Source organism: Pseudochaenichthys georgianus, chromosome 8 (assembly GCF_902827115.2).
Source record: "Pseudochaenichthys georgianus chromosome 8, fPseGeo1.2, whole genome shotgun sequence".
In the NCBI taxonomy this organism is placed as follows: Eukaryota; Metazoa; Chordata; class Actinopteri; order Perciformes; family Channichthyidae; genus Pseudochaenichthys; species Pseudochaenichthys georgianus.
The window spans coordinates 18,468,074-18,495,251 of NC_047510.2; the positions used below are offsets into that span (position 1 = coordinate 18,468,074).

The 27,178-nt window shown below is 41.7% G+C and overlaps 1 protein-coding gene and 1 pseudogene across 2 annotated transcripts; both read left to right on the forward strand.

Moving 5' to 3' along the window:
- The first annotated feature begins 348 nt into the window (after nt 1-348).
- Nucleotides 349-21,136, forward strand: LOC117450816 (uncharacterized; annotated as a pseudogene).
- On the forward strand, nt 20,212-26,086 carry LOC117450815 (uncharacterized). Of its 2 annotated transcripts, XM_071204018.1 has the most exons (5): nt 20,212-20,296; nt 22,520-22,591; nt 23,197-23,793; nt 23,877-23,996; nt 24,555-26,086. In XM_071204018.1, exons 2-5 carry the CDS (start codon nt 22,578-22,580, stop codon nt 25,513-25,515), a joined length of 1,692 nt encoding a protein of 563 aa, XP_071060119.1. In that variant the 5' UTR covers nt 20,212-20,296; nt 22,520-22,577; the 3' UTR covers nt 25,516-26,086. The 2 variants fall into 2 exon arrangements, with proteins under 2 accessions (XP_071060119.1, XP_033944686.2); XM_034088795.2 differs by lacking the exon at nt 20,212-20,296 and having other exon boundaries at nt 22,432-22,591.
- Nucleotides 26,087-27,178: the final 1,092 nt, after the last annotated feature.

Here is a 27,178-nt window from a genome sequence, read left to right on the forward strand (position 1 = left end):
CAGACTATATGTATATTTTTAAGCAGAGACCCTCAACCTGTGACAATTATTTAAGATAAAACATCTGTATTGCTGTGTTATTGTACATGGTAAAAGTGTTTTGCATTATTCCTTACAGCAATGAATTGATAAATACATTACTTAATTCATACCTGGGCCAAGACAGGCTGCCAAATTGATACAATTCAAACCTTTTTCTCACATTTCCAGAACTTGAGTTTGAAGTGCTGTATCTGCAATAAATAATATATATATATACAGTCTATGGTGTGAACGGACACATTTCTGGTGCTTGTTGCGTGTGGACGGAAGACTTTTTTGATAACGGTCCGTTGCGGTCCGTTTGCGTTATCGTCCTCGTGTGGCCGGGGCTTAAAGTAACAGACAGAGAATCAACACTTTTGAAACAGAGCTGACAGAGGGGATTATGGGATGCTACAATGATCTGTTTGGTATTTCGATCCAAACACTTCAGAGACATGTTTTGTATATATCTGAGACCTATAATATATTGATGAAAAACAGTATAATAGGGGACCTTTAAGTTGTACATCGATAAAGGCAATTCCTTTAAGTCACATGGTGTGCTATAACTGAACATGAAAGTGAAAGTGAGCAGCATATAAAACAGACGTTTCCTGTCAGTTGAGAGCTATCTGATTCTGGGGTTAGTAACACGTTAGATTACCAATATTTATCTGTTTTCATTTTAAACACGCAGGTAATAAGTTGAGGTCTGAGTCGAGGAACTGCAGAACGCACTCTTTCAGAGGAGAAACATGTCTGCTGCAAGGTAAATCATTTATATCGTTGGGACACTTTTACACAGAAAAAGACATTAACGACATTATTTTGTAGTGAGTGTCATTTAGCTATTTCCACTGTGTGTTTAGCACTTCTGTCTCTTTGTGGTCGTCTTCTTTGTGTCTCTCTGTAGTTGTTTGTTTTTATTTGTATGTCTCTTTGTTTTTTGTCTCTTGAGTTGTCGCTTGGTTTCGGTGAAGCAGAACTCTTACTGCGGTTCAACTTCAGTATTTAGTTTACCCTGAAGATAAAGAGAGGCTCTCAGGCTTGTTGTCTTACAGTATTTATTTGTCCTCAAAGTTTTCCTTTCACTTTACTGTATTTGACAGATGCATCATTTCTGTACGGTGGCCCTGAAGTGCAAGACATCACAGCATTTCAGAAAACACCACAGCATTTCACAAAACACTACAGCATTTCAGAAAACACCACAGCATTTCACATTGGACGGAAAGGGTATTCCTTTAGGGAGAACACTTCTTGTTTGTGATTGGACAGAGCCAGCCAGAGAAGCACTGCTGTGATTGGTTGTTTTTGCTGCCAGTCAAGAAATGACGCTTCGTGATTGGTCAACACCCGACAGCGAAATATGTCCCAACCATGGTCCCACAACGTATGGTCCCAACACATCAGCCGTTAGCACACACTCAGATCTCACAGCTCCTCATATCTGTTCAGAAACTGGACAAAAGTTAAACATGTACAAACCACAGACTGTCTATGCCATGGCGAATACAGTCGCTGCTTTATTTATGTCTGTATGATGTTGTTGTGAGTGTGGACGGAGCAGCTACAGGTTAGTTTAGCCTGATGAATCCGATTCAGAAAACACGCATTTTAAAAGCTTTTCGCCTGCCGTCTTGTCTGCAGACTTGTCAAAGCGTTAATTCATGGTTTTTACTAACTGTTATCAGTATGTAGTTACTTCGGCATCACTTTGAAACGTGTATTACAATTAAATCACGGTCAAATATGTTCATTTTGTTGTAGGATTTACATGGAGATACGCCCCGTCCCCTCTCCAGCGCCTCTTGTTTGAATGACAGGAGCAAACACAGCTGACAGCCGCGGTGAAACTCGAGCGATTAGAGCGATGCGAATATTGGGTGGTCTACCATAGTATTTACATGGAGATAAGCCCCTTAAAAACCATGAGTTAATAAAGCATTAATTCTGTATTTACTCCTGTCATTCAAACAAGACGCTGGAGAGGGGGCGGGCCGTATCTCCATGTAAATCCTATCGGAATCGGATCCATCAGGCTAAACTAACCTGTAGCTGCTCCGTCCACACTCACAACAACGTCATACAGACATAAATAAAGCAGCGACTGTATTCACCATGACATAGACAGTCTGTGGTTTGTACATGTTTAACTTTTGTCCAGTTTCTGAACTGATATGAGGAGCTGTGAGCTCTGAGTGTGTGCTAACAGCTAACGGCTGATGTGTTGGGCTAATCACGAAGCGTCATTTCTTGACTGGCAGCAAAAACAACCAATCACAGCAGTGCTTCTCTGGCTGGATCTGTCCAATCACAAACAAGAAGTGTTCTCCCTAAGGAATACCCTTTCCGTCCAATGTGAAATGCTGTGGCGTTTTCTGAAATGCTGTTGCGTTTTGTGAAATAATGCGGCGTTTTGTGAAACGCTGCGGCGTTTTGTGAAACGCTGCGGCGTTTTGTGAAATGCTGTTGTGTTTTGTGAAATGCTGTGGTATCTTGCACTTCAGGGCCACCGTATTTCTGTTTACATATTCAAAATCAATTCATGACACATCAGTAATCAAAAACGTTGTGCTCCTTAAGAAAGATGTATTATAACTGATTATAACCTAACATGATCAAGTACACAGGAGGAATTGAACTAACACTTGCTTTTTCTTTTTCAAATTTACTGATGGTCCCTCATGAAAACTATATTGATTAATTTGTTTGTGAAGTCTTAGCCGCAGATAAGAGGTTGAAGAACTATTTCAATAGAGGTATTTTTTGTTACAGAAAAATGGTCCAGGAGGCCTTGTGCTGCTACACCGCAGACACCCTCATCCACATCGACACAGTGAAAGAATTCTGTGAGCAGATTTCTAAATGGATACTAAAGATGGAGAAAGAGTTGGATATGATGAAGGATATCAAAACCAGGGCTGATAACATTGACCTCAGCATCGGCCATGTTACCCAGTGACAGAACAGAGGTAAAGCCTTTCTGGAATATATCAAGAGCAAGGTAACCCAGGTGACTGCAGACAGCAGGCGAGCAGATCTGGAGGAGGAGCTGGCTGCTCTGCTGAAGTCCACTCTGGAAGGCCTGGGGGAGCTCGACCGCTTCTTGGCTGCGGTGGAGAATCTGGCGGTCACCTCACTTCATTTGTTCATGGAAGAGAACCAGGTGTTACATCTGCCTGAAGGGATCAGCCCTGTAACGGTTCAGCTTGTCATCATTGCTGCACGGATGATCTGCCCTCACCTCCTCGAGTTTAAAAGAGTTGCAGACGCCTTCTTCTGCCCCAAACTTCAGAATGTGGAAGTGCAGGCATATCAGCTGGACAAATACATAAGGACTACTCAGCAAATCTGTGAGAAGTTAAAGAAAAGGTAAATAGGCATGTCCCTAAAATAATATGCACATTTTGCAAAATAAACATCTATTATAAAAAATATTTTCCTGTTTTTCACAGCTCCTTCTGTGACTTTTGCCTGAAGATGAACGACGATACACTGGTAGACCTCGCTGTGGATTTGTCTGAAGACGACACGCAAAGGATGCTTCATCACATTAATCAGCTCAAGGAACTCAGGTAGTGTAACTCCTGTACATGTATGTGTTTGTTGTCAACACAGCTGTGCAAGGTGTGATGAGTGATGCTAATGAAAATGATGACATGCACTCAATAATTGACTGCATAGCCATAGACTAACACAAATCTTTGTACACATTTTAATAGTTACTTCAATCTCAGATTTACTGTATGTTCAGTGGTATTTAGCAAGCCCTAGAATGCTAACATGCTCAACTAATATGGTCATGCAATTACACAAGCAAAATACATTTTTAAAAAAGCTTTAAAAATGCAAAGGAGCTCGAGATACAGCATTAATGCTTTAGACCAGGGGTCAGCTACCTTTTTGATATTAAATGCCATTTAAAATGTTTTAAAAAAGTCATCAGTGTGCCAAATCCACATTAAGATTATCATTAATTGCAATTATGACCTCACATCAACATTTCCAGCAGATCTGTAATTGTATTACATCAAAGTGCATAGCAACATTTAAAAGAAAGCAGCCATCCTTATGAAAACATTCACATCTGAGTTGAAATCACTAATCACTGTGGGGGAAACTTCTGAAGCAATTGGAAACAGGACTCAGATAGCTGGAGCTTTGATGGCAAACACTGATGGTTTGTTTGGAGCTTCGGCCGGAGAATTCACAAGACATGTCATGAGCCACGAGTCGACACAGGTTAAGATGCCAAATCAATTCTGAAGATCTCTACCCCAGACCCATGTATTTAGCTAGTTCTGAGAGAATAATCAACATTGTGCACAAAAAGATAGAAGCATAACACCTCATAACACAGGCAGGAACAGGGAGACAAAACACTGAGAGCACAGCCTCCAAGGTTACAGGTGCCTGTGCTCAGTCAGGACAGTTTAAACTGATAAACTGGGTCACAGTTATGGGCCCTGGAAAATATTTCCCCAACAATCACCAATTAAGCACCAATCTTTGCAATAAACTTGCAATGTGTTAACAGCAAATGTCAAAACGGGTGAATTAAATGTAACAAACAGAAACATGAGCACCAAGTATACTCCCATCCATATGAAAACATCCACATCCGATTTATCAAACAACAGGCAGGCTTTTTTTTTTTAATAAATATTGAAGTTAAAAGCATCAATCTGGTGCACTTTGAGAGCAAAATTAATATATCTATAGATACATCTGTCAACACCCATATGAAACAGAACTGTAAACAGATTTTGTTTTTCTTTATGGATATTTTACAAATCACTCCCCTTGTATTCCTTTCGTGCATGGCTTCCTTCCGCAGGTAACGGGGAGACGCGCTTTGGCGGCGGTCTCGTTCCGGATCCGAAAATACAATTTAAATATTTTTGCACACTTATTCCATTTATTCCTAGTGGGCCACTGGTTACGGGACCACATGCCAATGGTGGCACGCGTGCCTAGGGGTTCCGACCTCTGCTTTAGATTCTATACTGTTGTTTGATTTTGCAGCAACTTCAGAGTTTTAGAGGTAACTTTTGTTACCAAATAGACCTAGCTAGTAGGGATGTGCATCTCCATCACTGAGGCCGATGCGATGCGCATCTCGATACGTTGCCACGATACGATACATTAACGATACATTTGAAACACCAGGCGATGCGATACGATACGATTCACCCCTGTTGCGATACAGTTCGATACGATTTGATTCAACATTATGCGATTCGGTGCGATTCAACACTATGCAAAAATAATGATACTTCAATATGGTACGAGAGGATTTTTGTTTTATTCCTTATATGCAGCAAATCATACATTAACAAAAAAGTGCTTTACATATTTGGTACTGCACATCCCATCATGCCGTTTATTTTTTTACCTTTAAAAGCTCTCCAGAGTACAGTACAATTGTATAACACCTCACAGTTAAACAATGTAAGGATGCATTGCTCATGATTAACAATGTGCAAATAACAGCTACCATAGTGCAATGCCCATACAGCTGCCAGCCTGATGTGCTTAACACTCATTTATAGGCAAACTCACCAGTGAGCAGAAAGCAGTGGGTTCTATAACAATAAAGAATACAAATAACCTTTCACAAACAGGTATTTCATAACTGCTTACAGTAAGGAAGACATTTAAATTATTATTGGCCGTCACAGGCTGCTGTAAACTAAACACCACTCTCTCTGACAGAACACCTCACTGAGTGATTTAACTCATATGTCTAACTTTCAGGTTTCTCTTTTCAGCCGCAGACCACATGTCGCCTCTTTATGTGCGTCGCTAAGTTCCTCGTACTACTTGTGTACTTTAAAGTGGCTCGGCATCGTTAACAATTTGCGAGCGATTTTTCAAGTTGACCGTCTGTAGTATATAGTGCCGCGCACATATACCATCAGGACGTTACTGATGGGGTGCGGCTGCGGAGTGATACTGTGTGTATGCAAGCCCGCATCTAGGACGGATCTATGTATCATGGCTGTAGACCTGTTGAGTAATAAAGATACCTCATACAAAGGTCTACGGATACCTTATTACTCTCCATGACCTGCGGTCAACTATATAGCATAAAGGATTAGTACACCGTCTTTCTTGAACAATCCGAAGTGTTGCCAAACGTTTGATTTGTAGGTATTTTTCGGTGCGTTGTGTTTCTCTTTCTCCTCAACTTCCGTGCGTGTTGATAACTGAGACTCTCGGCCTCCGTAGTGGCGAAGCAAATATCAAAGATCGTCTCTGCTGAGCGTTGACAAGATGAGGGGATTGTATATGAATGAATTGTTTTTTTACCGATGCAAAGACGCTACGCAATCGATGCATCGCGAGTTCAACCCGGTTCAACCCAAACTGTAGCCGATGTGCACACTTTCAACCGGTGCACTCGCATCTTGAACGTTTATGCCGGTGCACCGATGCGAATCGGTGAATCTTAACATCTCTACTAGCTAGACATCATGATTCAGGACTCGTTTTTGAAAGCATACCTGGCTTATGCTCTGTGCCTCGGCATGGATATCTTCTTCATCTGTAAAGATAGCATCAGTCTGGCCAACGGAAGCGAAACTGAGGTCTCACAGTTTATCAGAGCCAGAGCAGCACTTTGGAGATCAGAGGTGGACTCATGGCAGAAGATCCATGACTTAAGGCCCTGACACACCAAGCAGTCACCAGAGGACTAGCCGACGCTGAAGTCGGCTGTTGCCTGGCCGTGTTCTCCTGCGTTTTGGCCATGTGTCGCACGGGAACACACCGCACCGACTTCAGTGCATGAGTGGCAATAACTCTCCTTACCAGCAGACGGCGGTAGTGTGTATTCGTCATTCAAAAGAGGCAACAACCGGAAGACAGAGAAGAAGAAGAGTATCATTTCTCCGTAATATCATACAGAGCTGGCCTCTCCTGGATCAAGGTGATGAGCAGGTCTTCGTTTGCATCATTCCAGATCGCCATGATGAGATGAAAATGAATAGCAGTCTGTGTGTGCCTTCTTAAATCGTTTGTTTACGTCCCTCACTTCCGCTTCGCTTCTCATGCACTGATTTGCTAGCTGAACAGCCAATCAGAGTGATTATTTGGTCCGACTGCCAGACCCGATGCATGGCCGATTCAACATGTTGAATCGGCCATGCATCGGCCAAATAAGGCGTGTCACGGTCGACGGTGCGGGACACACCAACCTGACTACGGCGCCGCGAATGCCCGACAGCCTCTGACGGCCTCTGACTCCCAAAATCGGGTTGGTGTGTCAGGGCCTTTACTCTGCGAAGGTTTGAAGATATCGGAAGAAAACAAGGCTATCCTGGAGACACCAATTTTTCCAGAGAGGAAGATGAAGAAGCGCTCAGCAACTTAAATAGACGGCAACTGACAGCTAAATGGAGTCAATAACTGTATTTTTTCTTTGTAGCCAAATCTGATATAACCACATAATGAGATTGATTTAAACTGCGTACACATCACTGTTCATCACATATACTATATCTTTGAGAAGTTCCTCATTCTAAGAAGTGATTTTTCTAAACCTTTCCTATATACAAATGTTAAACAAAATATCAATCAATTAATCAATCATTTAATCACATTCAATGTATATAACCCCTGCAGTGCACAAGGAACAACTAAACAAGAGAAACTGCAGAATAAACGGGTTCAAATGAAAAAGAAACGTCTGGGCGAGCAACTGAAGAGGGATCCCGCAACAAGGACGTGGAAAAGATGTTGTGTGGACAGAATAAATGAATTCTATAATATGTATGATCTGCATTATTTGTATGTATAATTCTAACTACCTTTTTTTCTTGTACAAATTAATCAATAAAGTTTAAAAAAGTTGTTTCTGTTCATTTGAATGATGCATTAATATATAGATATATATTCGAAGCATTTCGATGCTTTTGTTTACTATAATTATTTTAAATTATTTTCTTTAAGCTTCTCAATCCCACTATTCATATTTTATGCATTCAATCTCTCGTAATGATAATACCGGCAGCTCAGCACAGCTGGTAGTCAGCCAGAGTCAGGTCAACCGGAGAAAGTTGACTTACTAAACAACTCCAACTGATGTCAATAACTGACTTTGAAGTCAAGGAAGAGAGAGAGGACTTTGGTAAAGGGTTTCTTTTGTTTGGTTATTCTTGAGGTTGTTATGTATTTGAATGTAAAAATTATTTGGCAACAACCCTTTGTATTTTATTGCCTTTAACTACCAGGCAATAATAATTGTTAAACATGTCTGCTGAAACGTAAAGCATTGATATAGTTGAGCCACTTTTGCACAGAAAAAGACATTAAAGACATTAACCCTCTAGTAACAACTAAGTGTCATATGAGTTTTGAAATATTAAATAAACGGAAGAAGTAATGTTAAAGCCTGTTGTTTAACAAAGACAACAAATAGAGAAGTAGCCATGTCACGTCTGTTTGTGGTTGTTTTTCTTGCATTCTTCTGTGTCTGTCTTCGTAGTGGCTTTTTGGCCATGTGAAGTTAATACCTATCTCAGTCACAGGTACAGGTGAAGCAGAACTCACAGGTCAAACTTCAGTACAACTTCAGCATTCAGCTACATCTGCAGATAAAGAAAGGCTCTCTGACTCTTTGTCTTAAAGGAGACCTATCATGCTATATTTGAATAATATATTGTTGGGCCATACCTATAAGGTATATGTATACGTTTTCTTTTTCAAAATAACAAACAGATCATGCATTTTAGCCATGCCTCATTTCGCTCTATTCTGCTCCCCTCCACCCCTGTCTTTGCATGCGCTGCAGCTGACCACCCCCCCCCCCCTGCAAAGGAGGGGGCCGAGTTACAAGCATCATGTTACCATGCTGTTACCATGCCACGGCCAGGCCCGCCTTAACCTGCCATCAGGCCCTGAGGCTGATGGTTTTGTAGGCCCCCTATTTAAACAACAAATCAAAGTCATTTATAGCCTCGGCAGGCTCTGTGATCGCACTTCTCCACTCTGCTCTACGCGCGCCTGGTCCTCTCCTCCAGATGAGTGACGTATCGGGCCTCCCTCATGTATTTGTCCGGTTGCCGTTGGCTCCCCTCCACGTAGCAAGTCCTCGTCGTCCTCTCCATCTCCTCCGACAGATAATGTCCCTCCTGTCTGTTTTTCCTCTCCCGCTATCCATCGCTATCAGAACCAGACGGCCTACTTGGCTCCGAGGCCGGCACCGCTACCGCTCGGTACAGAGCTCACCTGTCCTTCCTCCTCATCCTGGCCTACAGGTTTAAAATAACCTGTAAGCTTCGACATTTTTTGTAATAGCTGCGTGCGTGCGCGCACACACAAGCTTCGACATTGCGCGCACACACAAGCTTCGACACACAAGCTTCGACATTTTTTGTAATAGCTGCAATAATATAATACAATACAAAGTGTGTGTGTGTGTGCTTGCGTGCGTGCGTCCTCTGTTTTCATTTAAACAGCTCCTTATATCCGTTAGCGCAGCTAGCTAGCACCAGATGCTAACAACAACAATGCACGTAAGGTCTCTCTCGCTCGCTCGGGCCACACATACACACCAGGGTTTCCGCTAGGATTTTTTCTCGCCGGTCAAATGTCCGGGCAGAATTTATTTTACCGGACTAATTTGAAACTTACCGGTCATATTTCAATAATAATAATAATAGTTGTGTAGCAGAGTTTCCGTTAGCAGGTAATTACCGGACTATGAGCAGATATGCTTCAGTTTAAAACTCAGTTCACGGGGCTCATTTTGATATTGCTTCAGTTTATAATCGTAACAGATCGAAAAATTCTGATTCATTTTTCAATAAATGATTCCACAAACAACAAACAACATAATTATTACATTCAAACAAACTACTTGTAGTAGATAACGTACATTATTCAGAAGTTTACATCAACTTTGAATAATAACACGGGAGAAACGGATCCTCTCTTTCCCCCTCTCCCTCCCTCTCTCTCCTCACAGCACGTCAGTTTCTCCTGCAGCTCCTGCAGCGCGCTAAACAGAGGGCGGGGCTTCAGGTGATTATGCAGAGCTGCGTGTCTCGGTCAGACTCAGCAGCTGATCTGATCTCTCTCTCGCTCCGGTTACACTTCACTCGCGTTTATGTCCATATCGATCAGATCCAGCTCTCCTGATCGGCCTTTATAGAGAGCACCGATCAAACTATTAAGAGTGAATATCGGCCGATAATGACCGGCGGCCGATCGATCGGAGCCTCCCTAATTATTACCAGACATTTTGACCGTCAGGTTTTGAATTTACCGGTTTTTTATAAATTTTACCAGCTAAAAACCGGTAATTACCGGCTAACGGAAACCCTGATACACACACCCTCCCGGTCCTCCTCCCGGTCCTCCAGATGTCCAGTCGGTGCCTGCCGGTGAGCGTGGTAGTGTGGTCTGCCACAAGCGGGCGGCAGGAGCGGGGCTGTCAGCATCAGCTTGTAGATGGTATTTTAAACTCGATGCGCTCTGAAACTACGGGGCGGCGAAGGAAGAAAAAAACACATGCGTTAATCACGTTAAAATAATTAGTGGCATAATTTTTTTTTTTTTATCGGTATCGGTGTCGGGCTTGAGAAGCAGAAAGTTATCGGTATCGGTATCAAAAACCCAATATCGTGCATCCCTAGTTACAAGCTTCAAAGCTGTATTTATCATCTGAATTTGTCGAAACAAGTTTAATATCCTGAAAGCCAAGACTTTGTTTATTTGAAACCAGATGAAAACAAACTGTAACGGACCCTGTCGTGTTATCTATGATTACTATACTCTTTTACGTTCATAATTTCAGCTGGAGGGAGGGGGAGTGAGTAGCAAGTGAGAGCTGTCATTTTCCCTTTACAAGCTTCAAAAATGTATTTATCTTGTGATTTTGGAAATAAAATGTTCATATTCTGAAAGCCAAGACTTTGTTTATTTAAATGTTTTTTAAAAACATCCGAAATAAAAAAGTTTTAAACTTTTTTTATTGGCTCATGATAGGCCCCTGATCTCCGTAGGCCCCTGGGCTTTGAAGGATAAAGATAAGGCAACAAGTAACTGTGAATATAAGATATAGTAAATCCTGTTATAGGAAACGCTAAAAACATTGAGCTGTCTGAGTGGAAAAATAACGTGTTAAAGTTTACTGCTGGCTGGCTACATCCTGTTATCTTCAAGGACTAGAACACCATGGTACGATATGTGGGGCCCTGACCTTCAAAAGGCGCAACCGTCTTGTGAGAAAACCAGTTAAAGCAGGTAACAAAGACACACCGAAATTAGGAAAAGGGAGTAGGGCCCTGGCCCTGACCTTGGACAAAACTGTGTGTTGCTGGGCAGAAAAGGCAGATTGCAGCACAGAGAGCACCAAAGGTGGGGGCTTCACAGCAAATACTATAAAGAACAAGATATATTCAGGATTCGAGACTCACTTCAACTGGGATCTCACACTGACGAGCTTGTCACAGTGGGAACTCAAGAAGGGGTCCAAGGCGCTGGCGTTTTGTGGTATAGTATGGATTGATATATCTGTGTTGAACTGTGTAATAAAGTGCTTATTTGAAGAAACAATCCATTGGAGTGCAAAGTCTAGTTTTGTACAGCTAACAGAGAATAGTGTCTAGGACACAATTCCTTTTCCCTCAGAACTAAGAAAGGTCATCGGCAGATCCGGACGGCCACCCCGCTCTGGCCATATCCAAACGATCTGCGCGGAGGACGGACCTGGTCCGGTAGACTCCAACAGCTTCAGCCCAGGTCAGCCCGTGCATTAAGGCGGCCCTGGCCACGGCAACCTCTCATTCCACTGATTGGTGGAGAGTTGGCCATATAGGCGGAGCTCCTCGTCACTGACATCAGAGATATTTCAAATCTGTATCAGATCCGTTGCAGCCCCGTTTTTAGAGATTTTGGGTATGGAGGAAAAGAGAGAGGGTTGTGTTTTCTGACACTTGGTGAGTTCCCTGACACACCGGGGACACATATTCATGTACAAAATACGTACAAAGGTGCATTTTGCATGATAGGTCCCGTTTAATCTTTCTGCCACAGCAGATCATCACCGACACGCCTCTTCACTCTGGATCCAGCGGCGCCTTAACCTTTTAAACGTTAACAACACTTCTTATTTCAGCATGTAGTACTGTATGTAAAATGTTGTGGCTCATTGAAAGCTTATGTATACTTGCAGCATGCCTGGTGTGTTAAGTCTGTATCTTCATGGTTGATTGCACTGATTGTAAGATCATTTGCATAAGCTGAATGAAATGTAACGTAATAATGCAATAGGTGATAATAGTTCATAGCGATAATTGGTGGAAGCCAATGGAATGGAAGCCAAAATCCACGAGATGAAAAAAAGGATCCTCGATGTCACTTTAATTAGAAATATTTTGATTTAGTATCGCAATATTAACAAGTGAACATAATGAGATACAGTACTGTATATTCACATCTATATAGCTTCTGGGTAAAGCCATGGGGGAACACTGCTAAATGGGCTTACTTTGGCAAACTTTATGGTCTCCACTCCATATGCCCTCGTTCTCTCCTTACTTGTCCAGCCAAACCCACGCCCCTGGAACTTTGTGTATTCCCAGCAATCCTGTAGTATTCTGTTTGTGATATTTTCCTCTCCACTTCCTTGTAGCCTGACCCAGTAGGCCTATGACAGAGCAAGTGTCTCTCTTCTAAAGAATGCACAAATGTGTTTAATCGTTAATGTCAGATATGTACTAAGTAAATACATTTGTTCCTGCTCAAGATTAGATTCAACTGTAGCCTATTGTTATTGCACAGATTACAGATACTGAGACAACAAAATGCAGTTTAGCTTCTAACCAGGAGTGCAAAAATCAGTAAAGTGAAAAGTAATGTACACAATCGACAGAATAAAATATAGAATGAATTGAATGATGAATAAACAGTGAGGGGTATGAATACACTAGATATACACAGTAGCCTATGAGCAGTATAGTATTAACAGTGTGTATGCATATGCTAAGATATATAATGTATGAAAACGCTAAGCAGTGCAAGTATAGTATAAATATGGAATATGAGGTAATTTCCTCATATTCAAAAAAATGGAGCGGTAGTGAATCACCCGGTGCTGTATGATCAGTCTCTGTTGTGTTCATCTACCGGGATACAAACCGGAGGAGCGAGGCATGGAGGGAGGTGGCAGAGACAGTGGATGAAACTGGTAGGTTTTCGCCTGTTTGGGGATTTTATATCCAGTTTACTTCGTTTTAACATTGCTATTGCTTTGTATGCCGGGGGCGGGCGGGAGATTCCTGATTGGTTGTTGGTCGCGAGAAATCCCCAAGCCTCAGACACGCCCAGCTTCAACATTTGTTGATGCCTGTAGTGTAGACGGGCCCAGTGCAATGCCAAAAATAGAACCGGGGCTGTTGAGAAAACATCCGTGGCTGCAGCCCTGCAAGCCCATCCCTCCCTTCTCCCAGGATTCTTTTAAATCACGTGATCTGAAGGAAACTACGGAGCCCATAAAGGGACATGAAAAAAAAGAAAAAGAGAGAGAATAAAAAAAAGTCAGGATAACGGGTTAAAAAATAGTTTAAAAAAGTGAAATAGTGCAATAAGAGTCTATATGCAAGTCATTGAAATATGATATATTAGGTAAATAGATAAATAATTTGTAAGTAGCAGCCAAATGAATATTGCGAAACGCAAGAGAAGGGTTAATGTATCATTGGTGCTCGAGTTGACTGCCTGAACTAGCTTGCAGGCTTCGCCCGATTATGGAGACAATTACTGTATTTGTTCTTTGTTGCCAAATCTGACACTATAACCACATAATGAGATTGATTTAAACTGCTTACACATCACTGTTTCATCACATGTATCTTTGAGAAGTTCCTAATTTTAAGAAGTAATTTCTCATAAAATAGAAAAGGCTGTAAAATCCAATAAAATAGGTCTGTCTTATTTGGCCATGTAGTCATAATAACTATTATGGATTGAAAGTCACTGAAACACAACTACTGAAAGCTAAAAAACTGACATAATTCCAGAGGGGATTGGAGAGGGGACTCCAGAGGGGACTCCAGAGGGGACTCCAGAGGAAACTGGAGAGGGGACTCGAGAGGAAACTTGAGATGGGACTGTGGCAGCTGGGGCCGGAAACCTGGCTGTAAGGTCCGGAGCGGAAGCCTGGACCCTGGCTGTGTAAACCAGGTAATCCAGTATGGACGCAAAGCTGCGTGGGCCGGTACTGGAGCATTGAGGCATGGCTGCTAGCTTGGCTTTGCGCCTCCTTCTCTTAGCAGCCGCCTGTGGCATCAAAAAAGCTGAATCCGCTGGGTCCATCTTTGGTCGGTTCGTAATGTTACGGTGTGTGAAGCAGGTAGGACCCAAATGCAGATTAAAGTAAAAATAATTCCTTTATTTCAAGGCTATATATACACAGACAGAACACTCACCGAGGACAAGCCAAATCACAAGACGAATCGACACTGAACACTGGGAGACAGGGGGATTTAAACACAGGGTAACTAGACACAGGTGGGAACAATCAGGGGCGGGGCCAACACTGATGAGCACAGGAGACACACAAGGAGTGACAGGTGAAAACAATCAGACAACTAGACACACCAGGGAAACTAACGACAGGAGGAAAAACACAGGGAAAAGGACCAGACAATATACCAAGAGGAAAACATGACGGGGAGAACAGCAAAACACCCAAACCAAGACATAGAAAACGTGACATAACACAATAATCGTAAAACACCTATGTCCTGTCGAGTGCCAAGCTTAATGTAACCAGTGATGTACCTGAACGCGTTCAATGAACGATCGTTCATGAACGCGTTCATATTTTGGGCGAACGTGAACTGAACGTACTGTATTTCCGCTAGATGAACGTAATTGAGAACGCGTTCATTCTCAGCGCTGGACAACGGCGTTCAAAAGTGCGTTCATTCTCAGCACTGTATTATAACGGCGTTCAAAAGTGTGCCAGATTTCATATGCCTTTCAGCCGAAAACCCAGTTAAAACACACCGTAAACAGGCTTCAAAATAATGCGGAAAACCACCCAATCTGGCAACAGCAAGCTGCCTGTGACGCGTACGCGCCTGTCACCCCTGGCTGTCGCACTAAAATATAAATATACTAAATATATCAGACTCCTCACAACAAACAATGTGGAACCACGGAACCGGCGAGCATTGAATGAATGAATGAATTAGTATGGACGAAGCCGAGAGCAGCTGCAGCAGCACTCACTCAGAGTGAGACTCTACGGCAGGGGCGGGGAACATCCGGCCTCCGGGCCGTATACGGCCCGCGAGACAATTTGGTACGGCCCTCGAGGTAATTTATAAACACACGCAAAAAATAAAAAAATGAAAGAAATCTAGACCGCAAAAAAATTAAACAAGCGAGTGCCTGTTTTTCCTGGCCAAGGTTAGGGTCCTTGAACACAACACAAGCCTAACGTGTCATCACGTGGTATATGTCTCGACTGACAGGGGTGCAGTTCTGACGGAGAGCACCAGAACGCCACTCCAGCAGTGATGTACCTGAACGCGTTCAATGAACGATCGTTCATGAACGCGTTCATATTTTGGGCGAACGTGAACTGAACGTACTGTATTTCCGCTAGATGAACGTAATTGAGAACGCGTTCATTATCAGCACTGTATAACGGCGTTCAAAAGTGCGTTCATTCTCAGCACTGTATTATAACGGCGTTCAAAAGTGTGCCAGATTTCATATGCCTTTCAGCCGAAAACCCAGTTAAAACACACAGTAAACAGGCTTCAAAATAATGCGGAAAACCACCCAATCTGGCAACAGCAAGCTGCCTGTGACGCGTACGCGCCTGTCACCCCTGGCTGTCGCACTAAAATATAAATATACTAAATATATCAGACTCCTCACAAGAAACAATGTGGAACCGCGGAACCGGCGAGCATTGAATGAAGTATGGACGAAGCCGAGAGCAGCTGCAGCAGCACTCGCTCAGAGTGAGACTCTACGGCAGGGGTGGGGAACCTCCGGCCTCCGGGCCGTATACGGCCCGCGAGACAATTTGGTGCGGCTCTCGAGGTAATTTATAAACACACGCAAAAAAAAAAAAATGAAAGAAATCTAGACCGCAAATTAAACAAGCGAGTGCCTGTTTTTCCTGGCCAAGGTTAGGGTCCTTGAACACAACACGAGCCTAACGTGTCATCACGTGGTATATGTCTCGACTGACAGGGGTGCAGTTCTGACGGAGAGCACCAGAACGCCACTCCAGCACTTCAGAAATTGCAGTACCGATAAGTCCATACACATGCCGCAGTTTCTGCGTGTCTGTGTCTTTAGTTGAAAGCCCAGTTGCGATCTGCTCATCTGTCATACTGATCAGACAGTCAATAACTGTGTTGTTATCATTAGCATCTGGTTAGCTAGTTATGCTAACGAATATAAGAAGCTTTGTCTACAACCAGTGAGGTAAAGGCACATTTATATGATCATTATAGTTATCAAAAAAATAAGAGAATAAAGTAAACAGGTATAAAATACTATATGACAGTTATTAATAAAGAAGAATACAGTTTGAAAGGGGAGTGATTTGTCAAATATCCATAAATTAAAAGAAAATCTGTTTACAGTTGTGTTTGGGTGTTGAGAGATGTGTCCATAGATCTCCTAATGTTGCTCTCAAAGTGCACCAGATTGATGCTTTTAACTTCAACATTTAAAAAAAAAATCTTCCCAGGGGAGCATGCCCTCCGAACCCCCCTAGAGGAGGTTAGGTCCCCCCCCCACTTAAATCATGTTCACATGGATAGGAAACTAAATACATTTGCACACATCTTGTGTCCATATCTTTCTGTGTTGGTGGTCACGCCACACCCTGCACGTGCATGCATACGCGAGTCATGGTGAGATATCTGGATTAAGAGGTTGCTTTTTCTTTCCACAGAATGAAATGAATGGGCTGTGATTTTAGTTTTTTTAAGCAGAGGTCAATAACTTGTACGGCCCTCTGAGGATATTGTAAACATTGAAATGGCCCATTAACATCGTACAGGAGACAAATAATAGCTCGCAGCAACTTATTGAAAAAATAAGTATTTCTTCTTTGTTGCCAAATCTGACACTAAATAACCACATAATGAGATTGATTTAAACTGCTTACACATCACTGTTTCATCACATGTATCTTTGAGAAGTTCCTAATTTTAAGAAGTAATTTCTCATAAAATAGAAAAGGCTGTAAAATCCAATAAAATAGGTCTGTCCTATTTGGCCATGTAGTCATAATAACTATTATGGATTGAAAGTCACTGAAACACAACTACTGAAAGCTAAAAAACCAACACATCCTCACTCCCAGGTCGGCCTATGTTGACGTTATGTCAAGTCCCCTGCCGGCTTTTTCCAACGCAAGGGGGGGGGCCTTAGCGTCCATTTTCAACGCAAGGGGGGGGGGCCTTAGCGTCCATTTTCAACGCAAGGGGGGGGGGCCCTTAGCGTCCATTTTCAGCTTTCCGGGATGTCAAGTGCTTCTATGGACGCTCATGGAAGCACGGCATTCGTTTGTGTCAACTGCCCTTAAAGGCAATGAAGACACTACACTACCCAGAATCCCCAGCTATCGTTTGGACTACACCATGTGCTCTGTTTGACAAACCCCGTGATAGTCCTCAAGCTCTGTGATTGGAGAGTGTGCTCCGAGGGTTACCGAGCCTCGAACAGCACTTGAAATGGGATGGAACCACGGCAGACTGTTCAAAACTGGATTTGAACGGGTCCACCGCGTCCCCCCCCTCCCCCACCCCGTACCCAGAACTACACATGCTGGCTATTCTGTTTCGCAACATGTTCTCTATGGCACGTCTCTACTGGGAGTTGTAGTTTTAAAAGACGTTTTCGTATTTCCCATAATAAGAAGTTGCCAGTATTAAACTGTGTACATCCCTGGAGGTTTAGGGGACAGGAAACACTCACATTTAAAACATATAATTAATAAATGGTGCCCATAATGGGCAGTATTAATATATATACCCACACGCCAGCTAAGGTCAGAAGAGCTTTATTTAACAGCTGGACTTATGTTTGTGACCCCTCCTGTTGTTAATTGATAACATTACATTACATTACATTAATTGATAAGCCTGAAACATGCACTTGTCAAGGTTCAGAGGCACATCTTGCAAATATGGCAGTAGCCATCGATCAGCTTAAGATAAGATATACTTTATTGATCCCAAGTTGGAACATTTGCGTTACATCAGCATGTGTAACGGTTAAATATGCAGTGGTGTTTATTTGAAAATCATTTAGTATAATCACACAAATTCTGTGTTTTATATTTAACTATTCTGTGTTCTTTATTTATTGATTGTTCAATACCTGACAAGGCCGGAGATGAAATATCTGCATACATCATAAGAGTATAATACATTATGTATAATATCAGTTAAAATAAGTGCTTCAACATAGTTAACATTGCTTGGAGGTATGCACAAATATTGATAGATGTCTTGTAATGCACTGTTGAGGAACCTGCGACCCAAGTTTTTCATTCAGTGCAGAACTACACCATAGTTGTGTAGGCCTATTATGATATGTCAATAAACCTTAGAACATCTTGAAATCTTGAACGGGATGTGCAAAATAGTCATTATATACAGTCTTTAATTAACTATTAGTAGAGAATAACGAGTAATGAATATACTTTATAGGGATCCTATTAATATCTAATAATAAAAATAATGAAATTCAATAACATGCTTTAACCACCAGGTGTCTCTTTATATCATCTGTGCACCTTTATGGTGTAAATACAGCCTATCTACCAATTGGATCAAATATAAAAGTGAGCCGAATTAGTGTTGATACGGCAAGGAGACGTATTGCGTGAAAAGAAATGTAAGATGTTGTTTAATGGCTGATATATTTATGATCCACGTCACGTTTTCAGTTCCTCATGTTTGTCTTCTCATCAGGGCTATAAATACAGAACTACGGCAGATATGTAATATTTAATGCAGCCGAACCGTGTATTACAATGCCGTTATGTGATGACTTTCAAAGAGAAAAGCAAGCACACTCGGAATAAGGTATTATTTTATTTTTTTTAAATGTTTTCGGTCTGTTTCCGGTATTTGTTAATGACGATGTGCTGTGAGATGTGAGACTGGAATTGCAGAGGGGGAAATAACGTATCTTTAGATGCGGATTTTGTAAAACTAATATGTTTGCGCTGTGGTCCAACACTATACATTGACGGGGAAGGGGGTAGCAATAAAGATAACACCATTAAACCGTTACACAACATAACAGAAATAATATCGATAGCAGCGTCCCTAGCAACCACCTTGGTAACAATGAAAACGTTGGACGCAATTTCCTAGTAATCTTCGTAATAACTAGCAAACTAAAGATCATGTACATCCACTGCACACATAATCTGAAATAACAACTCATATTTCTCGCATCAAATGACATCAAAACGCATTTTAATGGCCAAACTAACTTTAAAATAGGCATTTTACACCCAGAATAAAACGAAGTTCGGCCATGTTTTCTTTTTCTGCAGGGAGAAATGATAGCTGGGGATTCTGGGTAGTGTAGTGTCTTCTGCCATCCTTTACTCCGAAAAAAGATTTGTTTCTCCGAATCGAAGGGGAAAAATACAAAAGCATTGCACACAATTTAAACCAATCAATGTTGTGTAATTAACAAGGATAATCTGGTGTTTTTAGTCGATGAGTAGTGCAGATATCACTGTAAAATCAATCGTCAGTAAGGGGAATATTTACTTCCGGGTGTACAATTCTCCGCTATCCAATGAGAATGGACGCTCACATTGCCTTTAAGGGCAGTCGACACAAACGAATGCCGTGCTTCCATGAGCGTCCATAGAAGCACATGGACATCCCGGAAAGCTGAAAATGGATGCTAAGGCCCCCCCCCCTTGCGTTGAAAATGGACGCTAAGGCCCCCCCCCTTGCGTTGAAAATGGACGCTAAGGCCCCCCCCCCTTGCGTTGGAAAAAGCCGGCAGGGGACTTGACATAACGTCAACATAGGCCGACCTGGGAGTGAGGATGTGTTGAAAAAACTGACATAATTCTAGAGGGGACTGGAGAGGGAACTCCAGAGGGGACTCCAGAGGGGACTCCAGAGGGGACTCCAGAGGAAACTGGAGAGGGGACTCGAGAGGAAACTTGAGAGGGGACTGTGGCAGCTGGGGCCGGAAACCTGGCTGTAAGGTCCGGAGCGGAAGCCTGGACCCTGGCTGTGTAAACCAGGTAATCCAGTATGGACGCAAAGCTGCGTGGGCCGGTACTGGAGGATTGAGGCATGGCTGCTAGCTTGGCTTTGCGCCTCCTTCTCTTAGCAGCCGCCTGTGGCATCAAAAAAGCTGAATCCGCTGGGTCCATCTTTGGTCGGTTCGTAATGTTACGGTGTGTGAAGCAGGTAGGACCCAAATGCAGATTAAAGTAAAAATAATTCCTTTATTTCAAGGCTATATATACACACACAGACAGAACACTCACCGAGGACAAGCCAAATCACAAGACGAACCGACACTGAACACTGGGAGACAGGGGGATTTAAACACAGGGTAACTAGACACAGGTGGGAACAATCAGGGGCGGGGCCAACACTGATGAGCACAGGAGACACACAAGGAGTGACAGGTGAAAACAATCAGACAACTAGACACACCAGGGAAACTAATGACAGGAGGAAAAACACAGGGAAAAGGACCAGACAATATACCAAGAGGAAAACATGACGGGGAGAACAGCAAAACACCCAAACCAAGACATAGAAAACGTGACATAACACAATAATCGTAACACCTATGTCCTGTCGAGTGCCAAGCTTAATGTAACTGGATATAGATGGGTAGCAGAGCTTGCCGACTTTAACTTTACCATTCGATACCGTCCAGAGAAAGAGAATGTGGATGCTGACAGTCTATCAAGGATGCCTGTAAATGTTGAAGAGATGTTGATCAAATGTACAAAAGAGCTCCCATCAGACTGTGTGGCAGCTACAGCCCAAGCAGTCGAGACTCAAGACTCAAGCTCATCGTTGGTCTGCCCAGTACTTACCACTCTCCAATGTTCATCAGTGAGTGAAGCAATGTATAAATCATTTTCAGTTCCTGAAATAAGAAAAGCACAGAAGACGACAAAAACATTGGTCCAGTGATGCAGTGTAAACTGAGGGACAACAAGCCAGATAGACATGCATTTCATGCATTGAGTAAACAAAGCAAGTGCCTTCTCCGCGAATGGGAAAGACTCCATATCGATGACGATGGCATTCTTCGCAGGAAGACAGTTAACAGAACACACAATTGGTTTGTGTGACGGCACTCCTTTCTTTTTTTCTGTGACTCCAAATACCACGCTCTTGAATAAAGATAGGGAATAACCCCCTTAAACCCCCATATGCTAGCCCTGAGATTTGATGAAAACGGCTCCTAGCTAAAACTGAACTGTCAGCACTTTTATTTCAAAGCACATGTTTAGAGTTCAGTACTCAGTGTGTGATCTGTATTGATTAAGTTGAAGTGTAAATGTATTGTGCACTTTATGTGTTATTAAATGTATTATGTTTTGCACAGAAAATGGATTCCCTAAGCAAGTTTCCAGGCTTAAATGATGAGGAGGAGGTGGAGGGACAATTGTTTATTGTAAATATAACACTTTCCATGTGAAATGACTGATGTAAATATTGTAATATGTTATTGTGACATGTCACTATTGTTTATAGGCCCACTTTAACCTATGTGCAAGTGGGACAGACTATATTTATATTTTTAAGCAGAGACCCTCAACCTGTGACAATTATTTAAGATAAAACATCTGTATTGCTGTGTTATTGTACATGGTAAAAGTGTTTTGCATTATTCCTTACAGCAATGAATTGATAAATACATTACTTAATTCATACCTGGGCCAAGACAGGCTGCCAAATTGATACAATTCAAACCTTTTGCTCACATTTCCAGAACTTGAGTTTGAAGTGCCGTATCTGCAATAAATAATATATATATATACAGTCTATGGTGTGAACGGACACATTTCTGGTGCCTGTTGCGTGTGGACGGAAGACTTTTTTGATAACGATTGCGGTCCGTTTGCGTTATCGTCCTCGTGTGGCCGGGGCTTAAAGTAACAGACAGAGAATCAACACTTTTGAAACAGAGCTGACAGAGGGGATTATGGGATGCTACAATGATCTGTTTGGTATTTCGATCAAACCACTTCAGAGACATGTTTTGTATATATCTGAGACCTATAATATATTGATGAAAAACAGTATAATAGGGGACCTTTAAGTTGTACATCGATAAAGGCAATTCCTTTAAGTCACATGGTGTGCTATAACTGAACATGAAAGTGAAAGTGAGCAGCATATAAAACAGACGTTCCTGTCAGTTGAGAGCTATCTGCTTCTGGGGTTAGTAACACGTTAGATACCAATATTTATCTGTTTTCATTTTAAACACGCAGGTAATAAGTTGAGGTCTGAGTCGAGGAACTGCAGAACGCACTCTTTCAGAGGAGAAACATGTCTGCTGCAAGGTAAATCATTTATATCGTTGGGACACTTTTACACAGAAAAAGACATTAACGACATTATTTTGTAGTGAGTGTCATTTAGCTATTTCCACTGTGTGTTTAGCACTTCTGTCTCTTTGTGGTCGTCTTCTTTGTGTCTCTCTTAGTTGTTTGTTTTTATTTGTATGTCTCTTTGCTTTTTGTCTCTTGAGTTGTTGCTTGGTTTCGGTGAAGCAGAACTCTTACTGCGGTTCAACTTCAGTATTTAGTTTACCCTGAAGATAAAGAGAGGCTCTCAGGCTTGTTGTCTTACAGTATTTCTTTGTCCTCAAAGTTTTCCTTTCACTTTACTGTATTTGACAGAGGCATCATTTCTGTTTACATATTCAAAATCAATTCATGACACATCAGTAATCAAAAACGTTGTGCTCCTTAAGAAAGATGTATTATAACTGATTATAACCTAACATGATCAAGTACACAGGAGGAATTGAACTAACACTTGCTTTTTCTTTTTCAAATGTACTGATGGTCCCTCATGAAATCTATATTTATTAATTTGTTTGTGAAGTCTTAGCCGCAGATAAGAGGTTGAAGACTTATTTCAATAGAGGTATTTTTTGTTACAGAAAAATGCTCCAGGAGGCCTTGTGCTGCTACACCGCAGACACCCTCATCGACATCGACACAGTGAAAGAATTCTGTGAGAAGAGTTCTAAATGGATACTAAAGAGGGAGAAAGAGTTGGATATGATGATTGACATCAAAACCAGGGCTGATAACATTGACCTCAGCATCGGCCATGTTACCCAGTCACAGACCAGAGGTAAAGCCTTTCTGGAATATATCAAGAGCAAGGTAACCCAGGTGACTGCAGACAGCAGGCGAGCAGATCTGGAGGAGGAGCTGGCTGCTCTGCTGAAGTCCACTCTGGAAGGCCTGGGGGAGCTCGACCGCTTCTTGGCTGCGGTGGAGAATCTGGCGGTCACCTCACTTCATTTGTTCATGGAAGAGAACCAGGTGTTACATCTGCCTGAAGGGATCAGCCCTGTAACGGTTCAGGTTGTCATCATTGCTGCACGGAAGATCTGCCCTCACCTCCTCGAGTTTAAAAGAGTTGCAGACGCCTTCTTCTGCCCCAAACTTCAGAATGTGGAAGTGCAGGCATATCAGCTGGACAAATACATAAGGACCACCGAGAACATCTGTGAGAAGTTAGAGAAAAGGTAAAGAGGAATGTCCCTAAAATAATATGCACATTTTGCAAAATAAACATCTATTATAAAAAATATTTTCCTGTTTTTCACAGCTCCTTCTGTGACTTTTGCCTGAAGATGAACGACGATACACTGGTAGACCTCGCTGTGGATTTGTCTGAAGACGACACACGAAGGATGCTTCATCACATTAATCAGCTCGATGAACTCAGGTACGTGTAACTCCTTTATGTGGTTTTTGTCAACACAGCTGTGCAAGGTGTGATGAGTTATGATATTGAAAACTTTGAAATGCACTCAGTATTAGCTTGCTTGTTGTTTGTTCCACAGACCAACACAAATCTTTGTACACATGTTAATAGTTCCCAGATGATGAATGCTAATGTCTTTGGTTAACAACTTACTTTACCTCTAGCGCTCTGTCGTGTCAAACTTAATCAATTTAATTGCCAGACTTTGGTTTGTCACCAAATTTCTGCAAAGGTTAAGACATTGCCTTTACCTCAGTATAGTGTTAATTAGCAAACACGCTGAACTAAGATGGTCACACAATAACAATATAAATAAATAAATACTTAAACAAAATGCAAAGGAGCTGGAGACACAGTATGAATACTGTGGACTCTTAACGTACAACTGCAGGATTTTAGAGGTCATGTTTTTACAATTTATAATCCAATGTTTTTCTACTGCATTTAAGGTTACTACCTATACCAAGGTTTTTAAATGCATCATTTTCATTTGTATTTTTCTTCAATTCTCATCATCAGGATGAACCAGAGCTTCCGGATGGTGTTCTTGTTTCAGGAGGACGAACCGTGCTCTAGCTTCATCGATAAGTTTAAAGAGCGACAGCAGAGGATGGAACAGTCTCTCAAGGACCTGGAGGAGCATGCTGTTCAGTTAGACAGGATGAATAAGGGAGCAAAGATCTCCAGTGTGGCAGGCAGCTCAGTGGGGGCAGTAGGAGGTGTGCTCTCCATCGTTGGTTTGGCTTTAATTCCTGTAACAGCTGGAGTGTCTTTGGCTCTGACATTGACTGGGGTAGGCATGGGAATTACAAGCGGAGTCAACAGCGCTGTCACCACCGCCACAGAGATTGGAGTAAACCATACATATCAAAAGAAAGCCAGAGAAGTCTTCGAGAGCTTCATGGAGGATGTGCAGTGTCTCCAGGAGTGTCTGGAGGAGGTCACCAAAAGAGAACAAACCCACATAGATGTTGTTCTCGGGGTCGGCAAGGTCCTAGCTAAAGTAGGTGTTACTGGTAAAGGTATTGACGCATTAGTTGATGCAGCCTCTGCTTTCAAGCTGTTAAAAAGTGAAGAGCTGGCTCTGAGTGCTGGTAAAGTGGCATTGCAGGAAGGGAAAGCTTTACGCAGCGTTCCCAGGGTGGCGTCAGATATCCCAGATATCGGTCAGGCAGCAGTCAAAGGGCCTCTTTCCCTCTCCAAGTCAGCTAGGGCCGGTCTCATTGGGCTCAATGCTCTGTTCCTTGGCATGGATATCTTCTTCATCTGTAAAGATAGCATCAGTCTGGCCAAAGGAAGCGAAACTGAGGTCTCACAGTTTATCAGAGCCAGAGCAGCACTTTGGAGATCAGAGGTGGACTCATGGCAGAAGATCCATGACTTACTCTGCGAAGGTTTGAAGATATCGGAAGAAAACAAGGCTATCCTGGAGACACCAATTTTTCCAGAGAGGAAGATGAAGAAGCACTCAGCAACTTAAATAGACGGCAACTGACAGCTAAATGGAGTCAATAACTGTATTTTTTCTTTGTAGCCAAATCTGATATAACCACATAATGAGATTGATTTAAACTGCGTACACATCACTGTTCATCACATATACTATATCTTTGAGAAGTTCCTCATTCTAAGAAGTGATTTTTCTAAACCTTTCCTATATACAAATGTTAAACAAAATATCTATCTATCAATCAATCAATCAATCAATCAATCAATCAATCAATCAATCAATCAATCAATCAATCAATCAATCAATCAATCAATCAATCAATCAATCAATCAATCAATCAATCATTTAATCACATTCAATGTATATAACCCCTGCAGTGCACAAGGAACAACTAAACAAGAGAAACTGCAGAATAAACGGGTTCAAATGAAAAAGAAACGTCTGGGCGAGCAACTGAAGAGGGATCCCGCAACAAGGACGTGGAAAAGATGTTGTGTGGACAGAATAAATGAATTCTATAATATGTATGATCTGCATTATTTGTATGTATAATTCTAACTACCTTTTTTTCTTGTACAAAGTAATCAATAAAGTTTAAAAAGTTGTTTCTGTTCATTTGAATGATGCATTAATATATAGATATATATTCGAAGCATTTCGATGCTTTTGTTTACTATAATTATTTTAAATTATTTTCTTTAAGCTTCTCAATCCCACTATTCATATTTTATGCATTCAATCTCTCGTAATGATAATACCGGCAGCTCAGCACAGCTGGTAGTCAGCCAGAGTCAGGTCAACCGGAGAAAGTTGACTTACTAAACAACTCCAACTGATGTCAATAACTGACTTTGAAGTCAAGGAAGAGAGAGAGGACTTTGGTAAAGGGTTTCTTTTGTTTGCTTATTCTTGAGGTTGTTATGTATTTGAATGTAAAAATTATTTGGCACCAATCCTTTGTGTTTTATTGCCTTTAACTACCAGGCAATAATAATTTGTTTGATGCCTGTAGTGTAGACAGGCCCAGTGCAATGCCAAAAATAGAACCGGGGCTGTTGAGAAAACATCCGTGGCTGCAGCACTGCAAGCCCATCCCTCCCTTCTCCCAGGATTCTTTTAAATCACGTGATCTGAAGGAAACTACGGAGCCCATAAAGGGACATGAAAAAAAAAGAAAAAAGAGAGAGAATAAAAAAAAGTCAGGATAACGGGTTAAAAAATAGTTTAAAAAAGTGAAATAGTGCAATAAGAGTCTATATGCAAGTCATTGAAATATGATATATTAGGTAAATAGATAAATAATTTGTAAGTAGCAGCCAGATGAATATTGTGGATGTTGTCTCAACAGTTCAGGTGTTTAACAGTCTTATTGCCTGTGGTATGAAATTGCCCCTGAGTCTGGTGGTTAGACGGCAACATGGAGACATTTACTGTATTTCTTCTTTGTTGCCAAATCAGACATTAAATAACCATATAATGAGATTGATTTAAACTGCTTACACATCACTGTTTCATCACATGTATCTTTGAGAAGTTCCTAATTTTAAGAAGTAATTTCTCATAAAATAGAAAAGGCTGTTCAATCCAATAAAATAGGTCTGTCCTATTTGGCCATGTAGTCATAATAACTATTATGGATTGAAAGTCACTGAAACACAACTACTGAAAGCTAAAAAACTGACATCATTCTTTA